The sequence below is a fragment of the Camelina sativa genome, chromosome 6 (genome assembly GCF_000633955.1).
Source record: "Camelina sativa cultivar DH55 chromosome 6, Cs, whole genome shotgun sequence".
Classification (NCBI taxonomy): Eukaryota; Viridiplantae; Streptophyta; class Magnoliopsida; order Brassicales; family Brassicaceae; genus Camelina; species Camelina sativa.
This window is the reverse complement of record NC_025690.1, coordinates 16,740,660-16,761,392: the sequence shown is the minus strand read 5'-3', so window position 1 is coordinate 16,761,392 and position 20,733 is coordinate 16,740,660. Positions and strand designations below refer to the sequence as shown.

Here is a 20,733-nt window from a genome sequence, read left to right as displayed (position 1 = left end):
ACAGAAGGTGAGTCGTCGTGGTGAGCTCCTTCGGGGACTCCAAAGATGATGATCTCTAGAGGTTTATTCGGATGGTCTCCACCTCATATGCAACCGTTAACTCCAGTCTCTGAAGTCTCCGAGCCTCCCGAGTCTCCTTCTCCTTATCTCGACCCTGGTGCTGAGTCTGGTGGTGGTGGCACGGGTACGGCGGCAGCGCAAGCGCAAGCGGACGCTGATGAAGAGATTGATGAGCTAGACGAGGTTGAGCCACCTCCTGCTGCTGTTCCTTTCTCTCAGCTCTTCGCTTGCGCTGACCGTTTCGATTGGGTGCTTATGATTGTTGGCTCCGTTGCTGCTGCTGCTCATGGTACTGCGCTTATTGTTTACTTGCATTACTTCGCCAAGATTGTTGAGGTTCTTGCTTTCTCTAATGATTCGACTCACCAGAGATCTCGGGATCAGTTTGACCGCCTCGTCGAGGTTAGTTTCGCTTTTTGACGATTTACCTCCGAATTGGCTTTTTTTTTTGGTTTTATTATTATGTGTTTGTCAAAGAGTGTGTTTTGAACTGTTTAGCTTCAGTTTCCATTATTGAAAGCATTGATACGCACCAGCCATCTCAAGTTACTTATCTGCTCATTTTGTGCAGCTTTCATTGACTATCGTCTACATCGCCGGGGCTGTTTTCATTTCTGGTTGGATTGGTAAGTTGTTGTTTTTTTTGCTTAATATACATATATAAAATGTTTCTTATTTAACAGTCAGTCACTCTTACTAAATGTGTTCTTATAATAGAGGTTTCTTGCTGGATACTGACTGGAGAGAGGCAGACCGCTGTGATCAGGTCCAAGTACGTCCAAGTACTATTGAATCAGGATATGAGTTTCTTTGATACATATGGTAATAATGGGGATATTGTGAGCCAAGTGCTGAGCGATGTCTTACTCATTCAGTCAGCTTTAAGCGAAAAAGTATGTCTGTCCCTTTATATTGACTCTAAGAGTTTTCTCGTTCATATCTTTTCCTTTTCACTGTGAGTTATATGCTATTTCTTTAATCTTCTTCCTGTTCCCGGACTTTGCAGGTTGGAAATTATATTCATAACATGGCTACGTTTATCAGTGGACTTATTATTGGATTTGTCAACTGCTGGGAAATTGCATTGATTACATTAGCCACCGGTCCTTTCATTGTTGCTGCAGGAGGCATATCAAATATATTTCTCCACAGACTTGCTGAGAACATACAAGATGCATATGCTGAAGCAGCCGGTATTGCTGAACAGGTATTACGATTGATAGGTTTATTGAGAGATTATGAAACTAGCATCAAGATTTTCTCTTCGCCGCAATTTAAAACTTGAAGTTTTTTCCAGTATGATCGCTGAATACTTGAAGTATAAAAACTGGAAGCTAAAAACTAACTGTTAAAAGTTTGTATCACTATATTTTCTCATATACATATGTGCCTTGTTGGCATCCAACTTTCTTTTTCTGCATATTTTGACTTAGAATTATGCTTAGAGAGTTAAGCATCTTTTCTTTTTAGCTCTTATTTAATCAAACTTTTTTTGTTAAGTTCAGAAAATGGTAGGCAGAATCCAAGAGGGTTAAGGTTGCACTTAGGCACGCATTTCTAGGTTACTTCAGTAGATACAGTGAGGTTTACCGCGATCAAGAATCAGTTTAGCTTCTGCCAGTTTATGCATGATTACAAGTGGTTTTGTAATGTATACCCTACAGTTCCCATTTTATAGTGCTCCCTTCCGAGATTAGTTATTTGCCTCAGTTAGAGTCTGGTATGAATATTCTATTCTTAGAATGATTTATCTTAAATGTGCAGGCAATCTCTTACATTAGGACTTTATATGCCTTTACAAATGAAACTCTAGCAAAATATTCATATGCAACCTCCCTTCAAGCAACCCTGAGATATGGCATATTAATTAGTCTTGTGCAAGGCCTTGGACTTGGATTTACTTATGGGCTTGCTATATGCTCGTGTGCCCTGCAACTTTGGATTGGACGATTCTTCGTTAACAATGGAAGGGCAAATGGTGGAGAAATCATAGCAGCTCTTTTTGCTGTTATTTTAAGTGGCCTGTAAGCTTTTCTGCTGGTGGAGAAATCTTCCCAGTCTCTACTCTCTACTAATATCATATTTAATACATGTTCAGTTGATGTTAGTATTACATTTACATATATACACATGTTATTACATAGAATAATGTCTTGATTATGCATATTCTGTTGGGCAGGGGTTTAAACCAAGCTGCTACGAACTTCTATTCTTTTGATCAAGGAAGGATTGCTGCGTATAGACTTTTTGAGATGATAACTCGTTCTTCTTCTGTGGCTAATCAAGAAGGAGATGTGCTGGCTTCTGTTCAAGGAAATATTGAGTTCCGGAATGTGTATTTCAGTTATCTGTCACGGCCTGAAATTCCAATCTTGAGTGGATTTTACCTGACGGTTCCTGCTAAAAAAGCAGTTGCACTTGTTGGTAGAAATGGTTCTGGAAAAAGCAGCATCATTCCGTTAATGGAACGATTTTATGATCCAACATTAGGTACTTTGACTTGTAATTTAAGATGCACCACTCACCTGTCCATGGAGAAAATTATGAGCTGACTCCATCTGTGGTTTTCTCTTATGCAGGAGAAGTTCTCCTTGATGGAGAAAATATTAAAAATCTAAAACTGGAGTGGCTGAGAAGCCAAATAGGCCTGGTTACCCAGGAGCCTGCTCTGCTAAGCTTGAGCATAAGAGAGAATATTGCATATGGTCGTGATGCTACTCATGATCAGATAGAGGAGGCAGCCAAAATTGCGCATGCACACACATTTATCAGCTCACTTGAAAAAGGATATGAAACTCAGGTAGACATCATTTGAAAAAATACTGTTATGAAATCCTGTTTTCTTCAGTTGGTATTCAACATTGAAGTGGGAAATGCCTTCTTTGTCTTCTAGGTCGGGAGAGCCGGTTTATCAATGACAGAGGAGCAGAAAATAAAACTTTCGATTGCTAGAGCTGTGCTTTTGAACCCAACAATTCTTCTGCTAGATGAAGTAACTGGAGGACTAGACTTCGAAGCTGAAAGAATTGTTCAGGAGGCTCTCGATCTTCTGATGTTGGGACGGTCAACGATAATAATAGCCCGACGATTAAGTTTGATTAGAAATGCTGACTATATTGCCGTGATGGAGGAAGGTCAGCTCGTTGAAATGGGTACACACGATGAATTGATAAATCTTGGTGGGCTGTATGCTGAGCTTCTGAATTGTGAAGAAGCAACAAAGCTTCCAAGAACCAAGAGAGAGTCGTCAGCTGGCTGTGGCATCCAAGAACCATCATCACCCAAAATGATCAAGTCTCCATCTCTTCAGAGAGGTAATGGTGTGTTCCGTCCCCAGGACCTGTGTTTTAATACTGAAGAATCACCTAATGATCATAGCCCTGCACCTGAGAAAGTGGGGGAAAATGGCTTGCCTCTGGACGATGCTGATAAAGAGCCAACTATCAAAAGGCAAGATAGTTTCGAGATGAGGTTACCAGAACTTCCTAAAATTGATGTTCAGTGTCCCCGTCAAAAATCAAACGGTTCAGATCCAGAGTCCCCTGTTTCGCCCCTTTTAACATCCGATCCTAAAAACGAGCGTTCTCATTCACAGACTTTTAGTCGTCCTCTTAGTTTTTCTGATGACACTACAGCAAATGGTAAGCCGGCTAAGGATGCTCAACACAAGAAGTCACCTTCATTTTGGAGGTTGGCACAGCTTAGTTTCCCAGAGTGGCTTTATGCTGTATTAGGGAGTCTTGGTGCTGCCATCTTTGGCTCTTTCAATCCTCTTCTGGCTTATGTCATTGCGTTGGTAGTGACAGAATATTATAAAAGCAAAGGAGGCCACTTGCGCGACGAGGTTGACAAATGGTGTTTAATCATTGCCTGCATGGGGATTGTGACAGTTGTTGCCAATTTCTTGCAGCACTTCTATTTTGGCATAATGGGGGAGAAAATGACGGAGAGAGTTCGGAGGATGATGTTCTCAGGTAGGAAATTTTTTATTCATTATAATTTACTTCACCTCATTTTAACTATTTTTACTTGCCTCAGTTCATTAATTTTCCTGCTATTACAGCAATGCTGCGTAACGAAGTTGGATGGTTCGATGATGAAGAGAACAGTCCAGATACGTTATCCATGCGTTTAGCAAATGATGCTACTTTTGTCCGAGCTGCCTTCAGCAACAGGCTTTCAATATTTATTCAAGATAGTTTTGCCGTTATTGTTGCTCTTCTTATTGGGTTGCTGCTTGGTTGGCGTTTGGCCCTTGTTGCATTGGCAACTTTGCCAATTCTCACACTTTCTGCCATTGCTCAGGTTTGCATTGTTCCTTCTAGAAACTTCTTTGAAATTTATTATTATATTTTAGTCAGTTTGTGTTCATTATCATGTGTTTCTGATTTTGCAAACCTTCAAGTTCAAGTAGAGATTTAGCATGTATCTCATTTTTTTTCCTCATTCTGAATGCACGTAGCTCAGAAATGTTTGTTTATTCAGCTGACAGAACATTCTAATCATCACCTAAACGATTTTGCAGAAACTGTGGCTTGGCGGATTCTCAAAAGGCATACAGGAGATGCATAGAAAGGCATCTTTAGTCCTCGAGGATGCTGTTAGAAACATCTACACTGTTGTTGCTTTCTGTGCTGGTAACAAAGTGATGGAACTGTACAGGATGCAGCTCCAGCGGATACTCAGACAGAGCTTTCTCCATGGGATGGTTATAGGTTTTGCGTTTGGTTTCTCACAGTTTCTTCTTTTCGCCTGCAATGCGTNTCGGGTTCTGGAAAAAGCACTATAATCTCACTAGTAGAGAGATACTACGACCCAGTTGCTGGTCAAGTCCTACTAGATGGGAGAGACTTGAAGTTGTATAATTTGAGATGGTTGAGAAGCCACATGGGTTTGGTTCAGCAAGAACCCATAATCTTTTCCACAACAATCAGAGAGAATATCATATATGCAAGACATAATGCGAGTGAAGCTGAGATGAAGGAAGCAGCAAGAATTGCAAATGCTCACCATTTCATCAGCAGCTTACCTCACGGTTACGACACACATATCGGGATGAGAGGCGTGGAACTAACCCCGGGACAGAAACAGAGAATAGCGATAGCGCGGGTAGTGCTGAAGAATGCTCCCATCATCTTAATAGATGAAGCAAGCTCGTCTATCGAATCTGAATCGAGCCGGGTTGTGCAGGAGGCTCTTGACACATTGATAATGGGGAACAAAACAACGATTCTAATAGCACATAGAGCGGCTATGATGAGACATGTGGATAACATTGTGGTTCTCAATGGAGGGAGGATAGTAGAGGAAGGTACACATGATTCTTTAACAGCAAAGAATGGATTGTATGTCCGTTTGATGCAACCACATTTCGGTAAAGGTTTACGCCAACATCGACTAATATAGAGTTTGAGGCTCTCTCGATGATAGAAATGGTTTTGGCATCTCTGATCAATAATCCCCGGGAGGGACGGCTAAATGCTAAAAAGGATTTATACAACCACGGTTAGTTCTGTAGCAGATAGTGCCCCCTGTAGATGTAGATTTCCATGGTGTTCGACCTGCTTATTCATTTTTTGGAGACGAAGCTTTAGAAGTAGGTCATGGTCATTGCTTCGTTCTCCAAGGTACCGTATATCGATTTTGTTCATTAAATCCGAAGATTTTAGAAGGGTGGTAAATCATTCGGGAAAATGTTTATTTTTTCTTTTCCTTTATTTTTTGTGCTGGTTTGATCTTGTAAAAACTTTGATGATGTATGTAAAGTTTCTTAAGCGGTAGAGAATTTGTAAATGTATTCACTTATTATTGCACAAGATATGGGTTTTAAGTTCAGAGAGATGAAAAAATGGGCACACCGGGCAATGTATTTCCGGAATCGACAATGTATGTGTTCCCGGACACATATTGAGAAGCGTCATGAATGAGATAGCGAACAAGAGAGGTAAGCCCGGGATCCACAGTTTGTTGCACCTTTAACGGGACAACACGCTCGGTCACGTTCTTCATCCACTCTTTCTGCAGGAGACTTTCTGTAATCTCTGACTTGAAAAGCCCCGGTGCGATCGAGTTTACTCTGATCTTGTGCACGCCTAACTCAAGTGCCATCATCCTCGACATAGTGTCAACTCCGCCTTTGGAACAAGCATATGCGAGTCCACCGGGCAACAGCCCACGGTGAAGCCCTGCGATCGATGAGATGTTTATCACCGAGCCACCGCGTTTAGCGTCACGCATCAAAAGGCACACGTACTTGGAGACTAACCAAGGTCCGGTTAAGTTGGTCCTGAAGACTTTCTCCCATTCATCCTCTGACACATCCAAACTCGTCTTGACCTCGCCTCTGATTCCGGCATTGTTGATCAACACATCGATTTTTCCAAAGATCTCCCAAGCTTCCTTAACCGCTTTTTGAATTGTAAGTGCATCTGATGAAACATCAAGCTCAAGAGCTGCAGCTTGGGTTCCAGTTGAATTATAGCTGTTAATTTGAGAGCAGAGAGAGTTGAGACGATCAACACGACGAGCTGCTGCGATAATCTTACAGCCAGCTTTAGCCAGATCAAGACAGATCTCTCTTCCTATACCAGAAGAAGCTCCTGTCACAAGAACCACTTTGTCTTCAAGTTCACACCATGGCTCCAATTGCCTCAACACCTGCTTCTCCCCAAAACAAAAACAAAAAAAAAGTAATTTCAGATTACATAGACAGAAGAAACACACGATCGATAATCTCCATGGAATCATATGATGAAAAAAAAAGATAACACAAAATCAATATGCTTATCTAATAATATTGAAGCTAATACAAGAAAAAGAAAGATGGGACATGAGAGAAAAGGGTATCTCACAGTTTGATGATTGCTCATATTTGTTTATCTGTGTGTCGTCGTCTTCGATGGATAAAGAGAAGCCCATGACATAGCCTTTATATATACAAAAATAAAAGAGTGTCAAAGAACAATACCATACTCCCAATTTAACATGTTTCACATAAGATGTTTAGCGAACCCATACCGCGGTTCTAAAGACAAGACACCAACTCGAACACGTTCCCACAACAGGACTGTTTGTGCCCAATCCGTAGTTTTTAGGTCCCAATGAATAACATCCTTACATTGCATATTAAAAAAAGATTCGTGTAATCATCACCAGATAACGTGGCAATCTAATTCCTTAACTGATTCGTGTAACCCATCGCAAACTTATTAGGTTTTGATGATTTTACTTACCGACTATCAATCAATACCCGACATTAGGAGACTCCATGATGTTTCCTGTCTTATTTTGGCAACAAGCAAATAAACAATTCATATATATTTATAAATACAGTATTGTAACGTTTTTTATAACCACGAGTTTCTCGCGTACAGATTGGTAGTGCTCGGGCTCCACAACGAAGTGTTCACTGTTCAGTACTATATCATTCAAAAATACCTAAAATAAATTGATAAAGAATATGTAGACAATTGGATTTTGAGTTGGTTTAAAACTAAACCGGGATCATAGAGGTAGAAGAATAAAGAAAGAGATTGGAACAAGAACTAAAGAGAAGATACGGACTCATCAACAAATACCAAACCTTAATCTTCGAATCCAAAGATAAAAAAACATATAACAAAAGATAATATCTTAATTTTCTCTAGCAAAACTGGAGACTATGGAAAAAGAAAAACCAGAAGTCTGTTTTCAAAGTGAAATCACAGAGCTGACAGATGGATGAGATTTAGATGATCCCGATTTTGTTAGCCACGTCCAAAGCATCATAATCAGGAGTCAACCTCACATACGCTTTCTTCGTTCCATCGGGCCTGTAACAAAAAGATACATTATATAACATCATCTCTTCAAGTAAAAAAACGAAAACTAAAGTGATGTTTTCTGTTTTCCAAGTGTGTTTTTACCTAATGAGGGTGTTGACTTTCTTGGTCTGAATGTCATACATCTTCTTGACAGCATCTTTGATCTTCTTCTTGTCAGCACGGATGTCAACAATGAAGACTAAGGTGTTGTTGTCTTCGATCTTCTTCATGGCAGATTCGGTAGTGAGAGGGTACTTGAGGATCTGGTAATGATCCAATTTGTTCCTTGGCGTTGCACTGAGTCGTGGGTACTTGGGATTCCTAGGAATGCTCAATGTCTTTGGCCTGTGGAAAGTCACCTTTGTCCTGATCTTCTTAGCAGACTTCTTAATGATTTGGCCAGATTTCACTGCTTTCGCAGCTTTCAAGGCCTTGGCCTTAGGGTCGGCCTTCTTGGTGACATCAACTGCAACAACAATAGAGCATTGAACCAATTATAAAAAGGATTTGTAAAACCTGAATTTGTATATGAGCCATTACCATGGTTACTACTATTAACGAAATGCATATTCATTTTAAACAATCGTCATAATCCCAAAACACTTTTATGTTCAATACTATATCAAGCTCAGACTCGTTTCTAAAAAGACAGCTCATAAAGAAAGTTTTGATCCTTGGCAACTCAAGGACAAACAAGCACATGATCAGATGAAACAATAACAGAGAAAAGTCACATCAGCACGAGTAAGAGAAGACGTGATGATCAAAACACGATATATTAACAGAGCCAGGCAAGAATCATACATTTCAGAAAGCTGTTGTTCAGTCACAGTATTGGATATTGCTAAACAAGCAATCGTGATTAGCAGCAAATTTGGAATCAAATTTACTAATCAAAGTAACGAGAAACAAAGCAGGTAACAACGGAAAACAAAAAATAAAGGCCTCACCTTTAGCTGGAGCCATTAGTCAAAGATAGATCCTTTCAACGAAACCTGCAAAACCCAGAAAATCAAATCAGTAAAGAAACTGATAGCAATTGAAGCTGAGAGAAGAAGGGGCTAGAACGGGAGATCGAGAGAGATGAGAAGGACGAACCTCAGCGGGGAAACAGAAGAAACCCTAAAAAATCAGCAGCGTCGAAGTTGCTCTGAGGTTTTTATTTATTTGTAAAAGGTGAAGTGAAAATGAAACCATAAGAGTAAACCCTAGATTGATTCCATTTTGGGCCTTGGATACAGTAGTCGGCTTCCTTTAAATGAGCCCATTAGAAACGAGGTTAAAAAATTGATGAAGTGATGAAGTTTACTACAAAAAGATTTTGTGAACGTATTCATTGAACAAATAGAAACTGTAACTAGAAAACCAAGATGGGGACATCAAATTGCTGATGCTAATTTTTTTTTTGGTCGGAAAAGGGGGCTTAACCCCTGTTTTATTAATAGAAAAATTTAAAAACATTACACTGGAACCAAACGTGGGCGCGCAGCCCCGATAGCATCTTCTAATACAATAGAGTTCACCACATCCACTCTAGCCTCAAATAAATGAAACCCCAAAGGTAATGTGAATGCATAGTTAGCTTAACCGTCCGCGAGACGGTTTGCCTAGAAACGCGGACTATCCAGTTACGCGACAAGAAGCCGTAGCACATACGTACTAGGAAGGACAGGGGATGCGAATCATTAATCCTTGTCGTTAAAAAGCCTACCACCGTCTCAGAGTCCACCTCTAACTCAACCCGCGAGTACCTTCGATCCCACGCCACATACAAACCATAATACATGCCCCATAGCTCCGCCAGAGAGCAGAACAAATCCCTAAGTTCAACGAGAATCCCACACACCAATTGCCATCACCATCCCTGATAACCCCACCTGCAGCTGCGAGACCCAGATTCCCGCCGGATGCTCCATCAGTATTTATTTTAAACCATCCCTCACCTGGTGGCGTAATCCAGTTAAAAAAATGTAACCAAACTCCAAATCCTTATTTAATATCGAGTTAAAAAAAAAAAACATGTCTCATGAATCATTGTAAAATTGCTTTCATTGTACCAAATAAATCTACATGTATAGTGTGTCACCAAGTGAGGCCTTGAGGAGAAAGAAAAAGGACATTTGGTATGGTTTTACAGTTTTACTGTATTAGAGAGAGAAAAAAATGAAACTTTGTGCAAAAACCAAAATTGGAGGACAAGGAAAACAGTAGTAAATTAAGTGTTTAAGACGGTAATTATTCAATTAGACTTCAAAACCTACAGAGTTCTTTACTTGGTGAATAAACGAAAAGGAAAAGTTTAACAAAAAAAAACTATTGTGGCTGAGCTGTATTTGTAAACATTTGTAACAAGTCCATTATCTAAAATCCTCATAAAGCCCCCTACCTTACAGTTTTATATCTGATGCTAACAATGGCCCTTAAGGACTTAATATGATAGAAGTTGTTTTTTTCCTCACTGTACAAGAGAGCTGTTTCCCTCCTTCCAACATCAACTTCCATAAGCACAGAGAGAGATCTCTGCATCAGACGTTAAACAGAAAGAACAATAAGGTTTGTAAACCGATCATTCGAGCTTTTATGTTTTTGTTCCAACCATCCTCAACTCAAATCAATAAAAAGACAGCAAATAAACATAATCCAGAAGTGACGATCAAGATGGGATGCAATTGTAAGGAAAAAGTATTAGGAACTGCGTTCAGAGTAATTTCTCACCTAAGCTGAATGGAATACTTGGAAAGTATTGAAGTCGAAGGAATCTGTGAAAGAAAAAGAAAAAAAACAGAGTAAATGTGTAGAACTTGCGGGCTGGTGCTATAGCACACTCAGCAGTGCAAGAAATTCTAGCTGATCCTCAGCTTCCCTAACTATCTGTGAACAAAAAAAGAGAAGCAAGTTATCAGTTACACACATCAAAATGACCATAGCAAGTTGAAACCATGCAAACCCTATAAGATAAATCAGTACATACAACTGCTGAAATCATATGGATTCTATATCTTCAGTAATGAAAGTGCTGGGATTGTAATTTTTATCTTCAAATTTAGTTTGGTTAGATAAGATATGACAAAGATGACCAAGCAGACTTTAAAACTAGTAAAAACTATCAGAGCATCTAAAGTTTTGGCGATTACCTTTATAGGGGTATCTTTAGGCAAGTCCATCTGAGACAAAATGGATTCACCAACCTGTATCCAATCAACATTCTCCCCAGTGTCCGCCGCTTTGTTGCTATCTATTAGAGAACAGTTGTTATCAAAAGAGAATGACTTTCCTATCCAAATGTACAAAATCCTACTACCCGTTCCTCCTACAGCATCACTTGGCAACGGGATTGCTATAACAGATTCTGAATCTAAGCAACCTCTGCTCAGTTCTGTAATCATCTCCATACTTGGCCACCGACATGCTACAGGCTGGCCCAAGTTATCACCTCCCGATTTGTGTTTATCAGATGTACTGCGACTGATTAAGGATATCATTTCCTTCTGTGGCAAATCTGAATCTGCAGTTCTCTCTTTGCAGTCATTTGCTGGATTTAGATCGCCATTTCTAATTCCCTCCAAGTTGAAGACTATGTCAATGCTATCATCCGGATGTAAAGTAAACGCAGGTGTGCTTCTGTTAGAATCAACCAAACCTGGTAACTTCAGAGATCCTTTCAGACTGCCTCTACGCTCTGCAAGAGAGGGTGAAGCCTTTCTATTTGGTGACGGTTCAATGTAAGGCTGTGGAGAATTATTGACACCACGAGATTCTTTAGGAGAAGTCTGGGATGGAAGGAGAGACAGGCTGGAAAATTTCGGCAATGTCAACGATGGTGGAATAGAAGAAGGTCTCAAGGACGACCGCCTAGATGATTGTGAGAAACTCTTTAAGCTATTGCCTGAATTTGTTGAACATACAGAATCCGGAGAAAGAAAAGGAGGCGATGCAGATGACGATGAAGAAGTTGTTGAGGAAGGTGAGGCTGATGAATGCACGATCATCATCGAATCAGAATAGACCCTCGATAGAGGCGTTTTGGAGACATACCGAAAACCCTTCTCAAACCTTGATGCAAACTTACATTTCAATGAGCTCCAACTGTTTTCCCTAGCAGGAAGATGAGTCTCATGTTCGTTGTTGGATGAAGCTAAAGTTGGCACAAAACCTCCCTCGATGGCTTTCTGGAAAATCTCAAAATCCAGATTATATGCGTCGACCTTCCTGTCACCTGGTTGAATTTTAACCACCGAGCCCCCGATCATAGGCAAAATGCTTGCAAAAGCGTCCCAGTAATAAGCAGGCTCATCGCCTTCTCTGACCACCATAATAGGTGCTTCGACTTTCTCATATCGAGCAATCTGACAAACAGCAGCTTTTGCATCTCTTTCCATGATGGTTTCACACTGCCTACCAACCCAAATGTAAATCGCAGAAGGTAAGTGAATGATAAATGCACCTCTTGAATCCAGAGAAGACGGGCATGGATCATTCAACAGTTTTGGAACAAGATGCAAAGGATCATAAGGAGAGTGTGGAGACATTCTGTACATCCTAAGTAAGGAAGTAGGGCTTAGCGGGAACGCATGAACCCTCTTTTGGCACTGTAACAATTGGCAAGCAAAGCCCATGTTAGGATCAGCAATACCTCTAGCAGACTTTACATACTGAAATGCATCGTCGAAACTTTGCCCTTCTCTCCACATCAGATATGCAATTACCAACGAGGTAGATCGTGAAACTCCTTGACAACAATGAACAAAGATCCTTCCACTTTGCTCCCTCACGTCTTCAAAGTAGTCAAACACATCGTACAGAATACTAGTTATATCCTCTGACGGACTATCCTGTAACCACAGGGATCTGTAACAAAAATCAGACTTGAAGTATTCCGGACAGATAAAACCAACGCAGTTCAGGATATGCGTGATCCCATTGTTTTTCAATATATTCTTATCTTTTGCCACAGCATCTCCTCCCACGTATATATGGTCAGCAACCTTTGAACACTCTTTATCAAAGTAAGCAATCTTCTCCCTCTTAGCTAGACCAGCGCTCTTATCTGAGACCCGCTGCTGCGTTGATGATAAATCGAGCTTCAATCTCTCCCCGGTTGTTTTGTTCCCGCTAGGTGTTGGTGGATGAGGCCACTCACCAACATCATCCGAACCCGCCTTAGGCCACTCATCTAAGCTCCTCCTAGAAATGGAAAGAGGCTGCAACGGTGGCAAACAAGCTCTAGCCTTGCTGTTGTGATGGGAACGAGGAGTTAAAGGAGGAGGTGGGCATCTACGACTGGGGCCAGAACTATTAGGACAGGGAATGTTGAGACTTTGCTCCTCACCCTCGGAAACTTGTGATGCAGTCCTTGAAGCAGACCAAGAGGCAGAACGCCAAAACAATTTCTTAGAACCAGGAGGAGGCTCATCATTCCCCATGGCATCCTCTCTTCCCACCATCCAATCTTTTAATCTCAGAAAGACTTTGAAAACTTTTATCCCCAACACACACACACACACAAAAACAAAAACAAAAATCCAACTTGTTCCTCACAACAACATCTACTGTAAACCAAGGATCTTTGCTTCTCCCATATTACTTCAGTGATAAATCCACATCTGATCTAACAATTAACCATCAAAAGCTCTCTCACGAATCAAATCAGTCTTATCCCAGACTTTAAAACCCTAAAACAGGAAGAGAGAAGAACCCAGTATCAGATCAAACACGACAAAAGAAGATAGGTAAACACGCATAAGAAAGAAAAAAAAAAAAAAAAAAAAAGAAAAGAGAGAATATACCCGAATTCAATAAGACCAGAATTAATTAATACCTCGAGAAAGGACGATACAGAAACCTGAATTAAAAAAAGGATAAGAAACAGAAACAGAAGAAACTGAGAATCTGAAAAGATGATGACAAAAAAGGGGGGGATGAAGCAATTCTCCTGGGTTGGTTATATATATATATATATATATATATATATAGATATGAGAGTAAAGGAGAGAGATTTGGAACTTACGGAGTGAGGAGGATTGAGAGAGCCGTCAAAGTTTGGATCTTTTTATTTTTTTTTCTTTAGAGAAGAGAAGAGAGAGAATGGGGCAAAGCAAAAGCTGAAGATTGAAGAAGAAGAAAGAACACAACAACAAAAGGGAAAGATGGGAAGTGGGAGAAAACAGTAATTTTTTTTTTTAATTAAAAAAAATTATAATTCGTTTTTACTTTTTCTATTATTATTTTAATTATTTTTGCTATTATTATTTTAATTATTTTTGGGGTATATTATAAAGTAACAGTGACGATTAAATTAATTATTGATAATTATCTCCTGATTTGAATTTTTATAGAAACGCGTTGAAACCTTTGAAACCAATTTGTCAGCATTTTTTCATTTATTGCTTGTCAAAAAACATAATTAAATTTATTTAGAGTTTCTCATGTGTTAACTCTACAGTTAAAGTAATTACTAAGTTAACTTTGGATTTCTTTAGTCAACTATACCTTTTTTTAACATACAAATTAAACCTGCTTAAAATACCATTTTCAGTCTTACTTGTTTAATCAAAGCATTAATTATTCTTTTGAACAAAAATTAATTACCATCCAATACAATAATAACTGCTTCATTTTGAATTTTTTTTTTTTCAAAATTTATTAACAAGACTAAATAAATTTTGATGAATTTAAATAACTTAAAAGCATGATGATACTGATCATTATTGAGTAGACAGACATTTCTTAATAACTTTCCCCCGTGATAATTGGCAGTGATGATTGTTGTTTTATTTATTCTCTATTTTTGTCTTGTTTGCAATATTATTATTATTATTATTTTGTGTCTTTTCACTTGTATAAGAAAAATAAACTTTTCTTCATCGAAACAAAATATTTTTTCCGCATAGACGATGGACTTGAAACGTACTATACTCTTTGTTTGTTCTATTTTAACGTAGCATTAATATTTAATTAGTAACCACATTTACTAATATTGACAAGTCCAAGATGAATGAATATATTATACGATTGTGTTATCAAAATCATATTTTGGAGCGATTAATTATTTTGATACGACTGCTATAAGACCAAAGAAAAGATTGTGGCCTTATTCGATCTACGTTATTACATTTTTTCTGACGTTTAAAGTGTGGTATGAACATATTCTAATGAGACATACATTTCATTGACCTCCTTATAAAATCTATATACATTATTATAAAATTAAAAACTTAATCTGCTATTTTATAAACTTAAACCGATAGATAATTTCGTTTTAATTGTAAAATCTAAATCCTAACCATCTCATTTGTAAACTCAAACCGACATATAATTTCGTTCTAATTATAAAATCTAAACCCTATCTATCACATTTGTAAACTCAAACCGACGTATAATTTTGTTCTAATTGTAAAATCTAAACCCTAACTATCACATTTGTAAACTCAAACCGACGTATAATTTCATTTTAATTATAGAATCTAAACTATAATTCTCATTTATAAACCCAAACCGATATATAAACTATTTTGATTGTACAATCTAAACCAAGCCAATATTTAATTTTCTTTAAATAAAAGTATACAGAATTTGTTTTCTTAATTTGTTTTGCTTTTTTTATTTAATTTTGAATTATTTTTAAATAAAATACTAAATAGAAAATTTTGATTAGTTGAGAGGAGAGGGAATGAATACAATGTTCAACCGGCTAAAGGTGAAGCTAAGTATTTTTCTATTTTAATACAAAACTAAACACACAATTCTAGTCTCTATCGCTTTTTTTATCTATCACTACTGTTTGGTTACTTTTTTATTGTTATTTTTTTTTACTATTTGGTTATACTTATGCCGCTTTATGACAAATATTTATTCTGCATCCTTCACATAACGTTTTCTACCAATATCACCACTCGAAGTTTCGAATCATAATGTTAGTGGTTTGAATAACAAAATAATTAGTAAGAAAAATAGACGTCAAAAGTTTTAGTGAAAAGTAGTTTTGAAAGCAATGGCAAGTTTCTTGTGTTGACCAGGCCGTGTGCAGTAGTTTATTTTGTTTCCAAAAAGATGCTCAGCACTGGTCAATGTATGATGATCACATATATTTCAGGCATCAGATTTACCTTACATGTTATAGGATTTTTAGGCATGAAATATGTATAATGTATCCTATTAGTGTTGTTTGATACTTTTCATGTGAATATACAAAAAAAATTCCTAATATATTTATAAGCAAACTGAATCTTAAAACTTTGTTTTTTTTTTCTTAAAGAAAACTGGTAGGTGAATTACAAATAAATTATGTATGTTTTAAAAAAAAATACACTGAAATACTAAAAAAGTACTCATTATTTAAACAATCTTCTCTATTAATCTATGCACCCTTAATTTGTATCTTCTAGGTTTCTCTTCTCTTAGCTCCCTTAGTAGTTTCTCTCCAGTCTCCATGTTTCCTCCTAAACACAACGGTGTGCTTTCCTCTCTTGCATGCAAAGAAGTGAAACAACCCAGCTTAGTCATGTTAATTTTACTTATCCTTCTTGCTCAACTGTACTCACAAATTTAGCATTACTTTTTCCAGTTAAAGGCCAACATGCATTCTCTATTGATTTTCTTTAGTGGATTGAACCAGGATTATGCCAAAACTGACCTTGACCTTGAACCAGATTGCAGTAATATTATCGCTCGTTGGAAAAAAAAGGTGAAAATAAAGGTTGATGAAAGAGCCAGTCCTCTGAAGTTTCATTTGCATGTCTTTGACTCTTTGAATAGTCTATTGTTCGAAGCAACACATAATCTTACTCGATTAAAGAAAATTAATATTGTTGTTTGAGAGAAAAGACTGATGAAAGTGATGTTGATCTTCTAAAAATTTTGTTATATATATTAACTTATGAAGAAATAGTATTTTCATGTTTTTTTAAAATGTTTTTTTAATACTCACATCATTAGTAAATTTTGATTTTTTCACATTTTTGAATTTTATTTTGTTGGTGTATAATATACACATTCATAAGAAAACCAATCCGTACGTGTTCATGAATTTATAAAAACATAAATTTTGTTAAAACTTTAGAATCCTCTCTAAGCTAGAAGCCTCTTTCTTATAGTGAAAATACACCATTAATGAACCACGCACAACCCTACGATATCAACGACTTTAGTAAAGATAGTAATGAAACAGTTTGTTAGAAAAGATAAGAGTAGAACTAGTCAAAACCATATAATTTTTAATGTAAGATATAATCTAACGTTGGATTTTCTTGAGAATTTGAGGACGCAGTCGCTGTTGTTGATGTTCTTCTTTGGTCAATAATTGTAACCTACACGTCGTCGTCAATCCAATTTGATAATCTTTTTATTTTTTTTCTACAATGCCATATTTGTCTCTAGGAAAATGATTTAATACTATAAGAAAAACCGGAACTATATAGATTGTTGAACTATCATTATTTAACCAAAAACGTCATAGCTAGCTTAATGTGGACTTGACTCAGTTCGTATATATTTCAGTATTTGAGCTTATAGTTTACGTTGATATAGTAAACTAAAACGTCTTGTTTCCTTATGAAACTATATAGATAAGAGTTTTAAACTTCCATCATTTTCTAAGCTTTAGAAACGTAATAACATTAGAACACGTACGAAAGCATACGTAAAAACACCAAAACAATTCACAGTTATCTAGCTATATTTACTACTAGCTATTAAGAAATTACATATTCTGATCCACTACATGTTCAATCTATCCATGTTGTTTTGCTAGTTCATATCTCAAAATTATATATAAGACCGGTTAATAAACAAATATTACAATAGTGAGGAATCTTTATTTTTTTCTAATGTCTAACAAAGTCAATGTTTATGGTAATTACCAATGTGGTAATTAGAGCGATGCGTCGTGTGATACATGTATCATATGATCGAAGAGCTCTGATACCATAACAAACTCAATCATGCATCTTCTGTAACAAACTCGAGAGTGAGAAAGAGAGTTACTAAATTGGGTTTCTCTTTTATGTTAACTGGTACGAGATAAATGTTCTTTCTGTATAGCTTCAAGTGTGGAAGTTAAACTAAACATAAGCTTAGTTCTAAACTTTTAATTAACTCTATACTAACGATAATTTGGATCGTAACTTCTGATGTTCTCATGATTCATTCTTATTGCTAAGACAGAAGAAGAGATAAAAAAAAAAGGAAAGCCAACTTTGATTTGAGTAATTAAGAGAAGCACACAGTTAAGAATAACAAATGCAACAACCACATTTCAGACAAGAGAGACATTACATATACAATGGGAAGAAATGTTTTGGATCACTGAGCATAGCAAGAGCCAGGTCCCGATGGCGGTCGTCGCGCGTAAAAGTTATCAACTGGAGCCGCTGGAACCCCGCGGTTATTCAGTAGACATCTGAAATAGCGTAGACGTGGCAATGCGGTTAACGTTATGTTCCCCTTTGACACGGCCTCTCTGGTGCTCCACATCCGTTCTGTTTCACCAACGATAACAATTTAGGAAAATCTCAAATTCGAACTGAGACCATTTAAAAGTACAGAGTTAAAGATCATGTAGAGTTTACCTGCAGCTGCTGCAGCACGCGGCCATATAGTCTGAAGGACAACGGATGTATCAGCTGTTTCACCCCACATGCAAACTTCTCCTCCAATTACAAGCTTTTGATGAGAAGTCTCATTGATCCCATGTAGAGGCTCGGTGTTATAAACCTCGTCCCACGGAACATCTAGATGGTCAAGGTACCAATATCCTTGGTTACTGAAAATGCATCTGAATCCTTTTGCTACCGCTTTTTGACATATATCAGACACTAGCCTGCAACGAGATTTAGACAGCGGTTGTGACATATAGCATTCAAAACTATGACAAGATCAGACGAAGACTTCTGTTTTCAATGGTTTTCTTACCAATTGTGCACCACAGTCCGAGGATCAAGATATTTTCCAAAGGAACTGAAGGTTTCTTCCCTGGGATCATTCCACAGAATTCATGTCAATCTTTTGGATTTTAAAGCCAAACATAACAGACATTTATGAAGCTAGAACTGAAACACCTTTTCCATTTGTTATATATATAAGTTTGAGTCAATCAGCAGTAAGAATAGGTTTGAAGAACTTGACAGATAATGCAATCTTTGTAAAAGATTGTACCAGTTGACAGGTGTCCAATTTTTCGATATGGCTATCTGTTGCGCTCGGAGTACAAAGTATTTATATGCATCCTTAGTCGTGAAGTTGCGACCCTGAAGCCTGCAGTTGAGAATGATGAACATATCAAGCAAAAGGGGAAGGTGAAATGTGACAAACAAGCAAGAGTTTCTATATCAATTAGCTAACGTATTAAATTAACGAGACAAGAGTGGGAGAGTCAAGACTGTACCATTCTTTAACATGAGTTGTGTTTTTCCAGCAATCTGCCAGACAAGAAACCGAGAAGTGAAGCTCTTAAGAGAAGCAAAAACACATGACTAGATGACATGGAAGCAGAGATTTCAGGGTGTTAAACAACTAACCCGTATTAACTTCATCACCACCTAAGTGGAAAAGCTCAAATGGGAATATCTTTCTCATATCTGTTACAAACCGAAACACAAGAGAAAATATGAGAATCTAAACAGGACATACGGATAAATGTGCATATTACATAATAACACACCAAAATCAAAATGCAAGACATACAATGCTGGATGGATCAAGATTTCCTAATAACTTTTTGCCGCATCTCAAGATTAACTTGTTCTTTACACGATTAATACTAAATGGATTAGAAAACTAGAAAAGGAGTAACGGATTCAAATGTGTACAATACATGGAATAAAGAAGTAAGTACTTGGAGTAGACCTGCCAAAATGCCAGAAATCACATCGAATGTAAAATTTTTAGTAACGTCAAGGGGCTCTCGGCAAGACAGAGAGGGCCAAAGATCAGGGTATCCAGTCCCCCTACAGTGAAAGCAACGCATATGTTACAGATATCATATTTGTGTCATTAAAGCAAAAGGAAGCTATAAATTCCTAAAAAGAAACTACAGCTTAAACCCATACTACAAAACTTATTCTTCAACATTAGGAGTGTTGTAATACAAAGTACAGTATAGAAACACTCTTTTGTTAACTTCTTAGAAACTGAAAATCCTATGCTACTTTATGATATTACAATCTCGGGTGGAACATAAAAGACCTGTGTGACGAAACAATATAGCGACATAAAGAGAAAAGAAGATGATAACAAAATTTAAGAATTTCCAGTTATAGTCCTTACCACGATTCCGCATGGCCAGGGACATCTACTTCAGGCATGACATTAATACCTGCAATAAATATTTCCACCATGAGAGGTATCTGGTCAAATTTGAAATCAGTAATCACATAGAATCCGTTTAAAATCATTCTCAACTCGAAAAGAATAGGAGTTTCATGCCATAATGATCATGCTAGGCTCCAGAGTTAGTAAACAAATACCTCTCATTTTGGCAAATCTTCACAAATCACAAACCGACCATGAAACACAAAACGGAAGAAAAATATAAAATAAAGAGTATTAGTAAGTAGAAAAGATAGTTAATATTACTCACACAAACTACTTCTTTAACATACAAAACATAAAGCCATTACCTGACAATTTCAGAAGCATCCTCAACAGTATAACGTTCCCATCTTGAATAAGCTCCTTTCCACAAATTAGGATATGTAGGAGTTTCAAGAGGGAATGATTGCTCGTCTACAATGTGCCAATGCAGGACATTCTACCTCACATAACCGTCCATGGGGAAGAAATTAGATAACTGATAAATATTAGAAGATTGTTCAACTTTGTGGATCCGGGAAAGGGAAGAAAACAAGCATGATTTCTTACAAGTTTAGCGAAGGAC

At 37.5% G+C, this 20,733-nt stretch overlaps 4 protein-coding genes and 1 pseudogene across 6 annotated transcripts in view; 1 reads left to right on the top strand and 4 right to left on the bottom strand.

Annotated features, from left to right (window-relative positions):
• The window catches only part of LOC104791819, a 6,449-nt pseudogene extending 592 nt beyond the window's left edge, over positions 1 to 5,857 (top strand).
• LOC104791820 (3-oxoacyl-[acyl-carrier-protein] reductase FabG) lies at positions 5,822 to 7,181 on the bottom strand. Of its 2 annotated transcripts, none has more exons than XM_010517795.2 (3): positions 7,078 to 7,178; positions 6,912 to 6,986; positions 5,822 to 6,717 (listed from the first exon to the last, which is right to left on the bottom strand). In XM_010517795.2, exons 2-3 carry the CDS (start codon positions 6,927 to 6,929, stop codon positions 5,893 to 5,895), a joined length of 843 nt encoding a protein of 280 aa, XP_010516097.1. In that variant the 5' UTR covers positions 6,930 to 6,986; positions 7,078 to 7,178; the 3' UTR covers positions 5,822 to 5,892. The 2 variants fall into 2 exon arrangements, with proteins under 2 accessions (XP_010516097.1, XP_010516096.1); XM_010517794.2 differs by having other exon boundaries at positions 5,839 to 6,720; positions 7,078 to 7,181.
• On the bottom strand, positions 7,589 to 9,046 carry LOC104791817 (60S ribosomal protein L23a-2). The gene is made up of 4 exons (XM_010517793.2): positions 8,961 to 9,046; positions 8,813 to 8,857; positions 7,965 to 8,328; positions 7,589 to 7,871 (listed from the first exon to the last, which is right to left on the bottom strand). Exons 2-4 carry the CDS (start codon positions 8,826 to 8,828, stop codon positions 7,787 to 7,789), a joined length of 465 nt encoding a protein of 154 aa, XP_010516095.1. The 5' UTR covers positions 8,829 to 8,857; positions 8,961 to 9,046; the 3' UTR covers positions 7,589 to 7,786.
• Positions 10,078 to 13,970, bottom strand: LOC104791816 (protein-tyrosine-phosphatase MKP1-like). 2 transcript variants are annotated; one of them, XM_010517789.1, is made up of 5 exons: positions 13,870 to 13,970; positions 13,649 to 13,704; positions 10,997 to 13,534; positions 10,578 to 10,733; positions 10,078 to 10,382 (listed from the first exon to the last, which is right to left on the bottom strand). In XM_010517789.1, exons 3-4 carry the CDS (start codon positions 13,304 to 13,306, stop codon positions 10,677 to 10,679), a joined length of 2,367 nt encoding a protein of 788 aa, XP_010516091.1. In that variant the 5' UTR covers positions 13,307 to 13,534; positions 13,649 to 13,704; positions 13,870 to 13,970; the 3' UTR covers positions 10,078 to 10,382; positions 10,578 to 10,676. The 2 variants fall into 2 exon arrangements, with proteins under 2 accessions (XP_010516091.1, XP_010516094.1); XM_010517792.1 differs by having other exon boundaries at positions 13,681 to 13,704.
• Positions 18,039 to 20,733, bottom strand: part of LOC104791815 (beta-hexosaminidase 1) — a 5,088-nt gene continuing 2,393 nt past the window's right edge. Inside the window, exons 9-15 of the mRNA XM_010517788.2 lie at positions 19,704 to 19,804; positions 19,376 to 19,435; positions 19,243 to 19,276; positions 19,014 to 19,112; positions 18,771 to 18,830; positions 18,428 to 18,678; positions 18,039 to 18,337 (exon numbers count right to left, since the gene is read on the bottom strand). Of these exons, the coding sequence (XP_010516090.1) occupies positions 18,162 to 18,337; positions 18,428 to 18,678; positions 18,771 to 18,830; positions 19,014 to 19,112; positions 19,243 to 19,276; positions 19,376 to 19,435; positions 19,704 to 19,804 (781 nt within the window). The 3' untranslated portion in view covers positions 18,039 to 18,161. The remainder of the gene's footprint in view (positions 18,338 to 18,427; positions 18,679 to 18,770; positions 18,831 to 19,013; positions 19,113 to 19,242; positions 19,277 to 19,375; positions 19,436 to 19,703; positions 19,805 to 20,733) is intronic.

Excerpts from the sequence above, each read along its gene's own strand:
- LOC104791816 (XM_010517789.1), bottom strand. The coding sequence starts at position 13,306 with ATGGTGGGAAGAGAGGATGCCATGGGGAATGATGAGCCTCCTCCTGGT. Across the intron at positions 10,734-10,996 it reads CTAAAGATACCCCTATAAAG|ATAGTTAGGGAAGCTGAGGA; the intron begins GTAATCGCCAAA and ends TTTTGTTCACAG.
- LOC104791817 (XM_010517793.2), bottom strand. Across the intron at positions 7,872-7,964 it reads AAAGTCAACACCCTCATTAG|GCCCGATGGAACGAAGAAAG; the intron begins GTAAAAACACAC and ends TTTTTGTTACAG.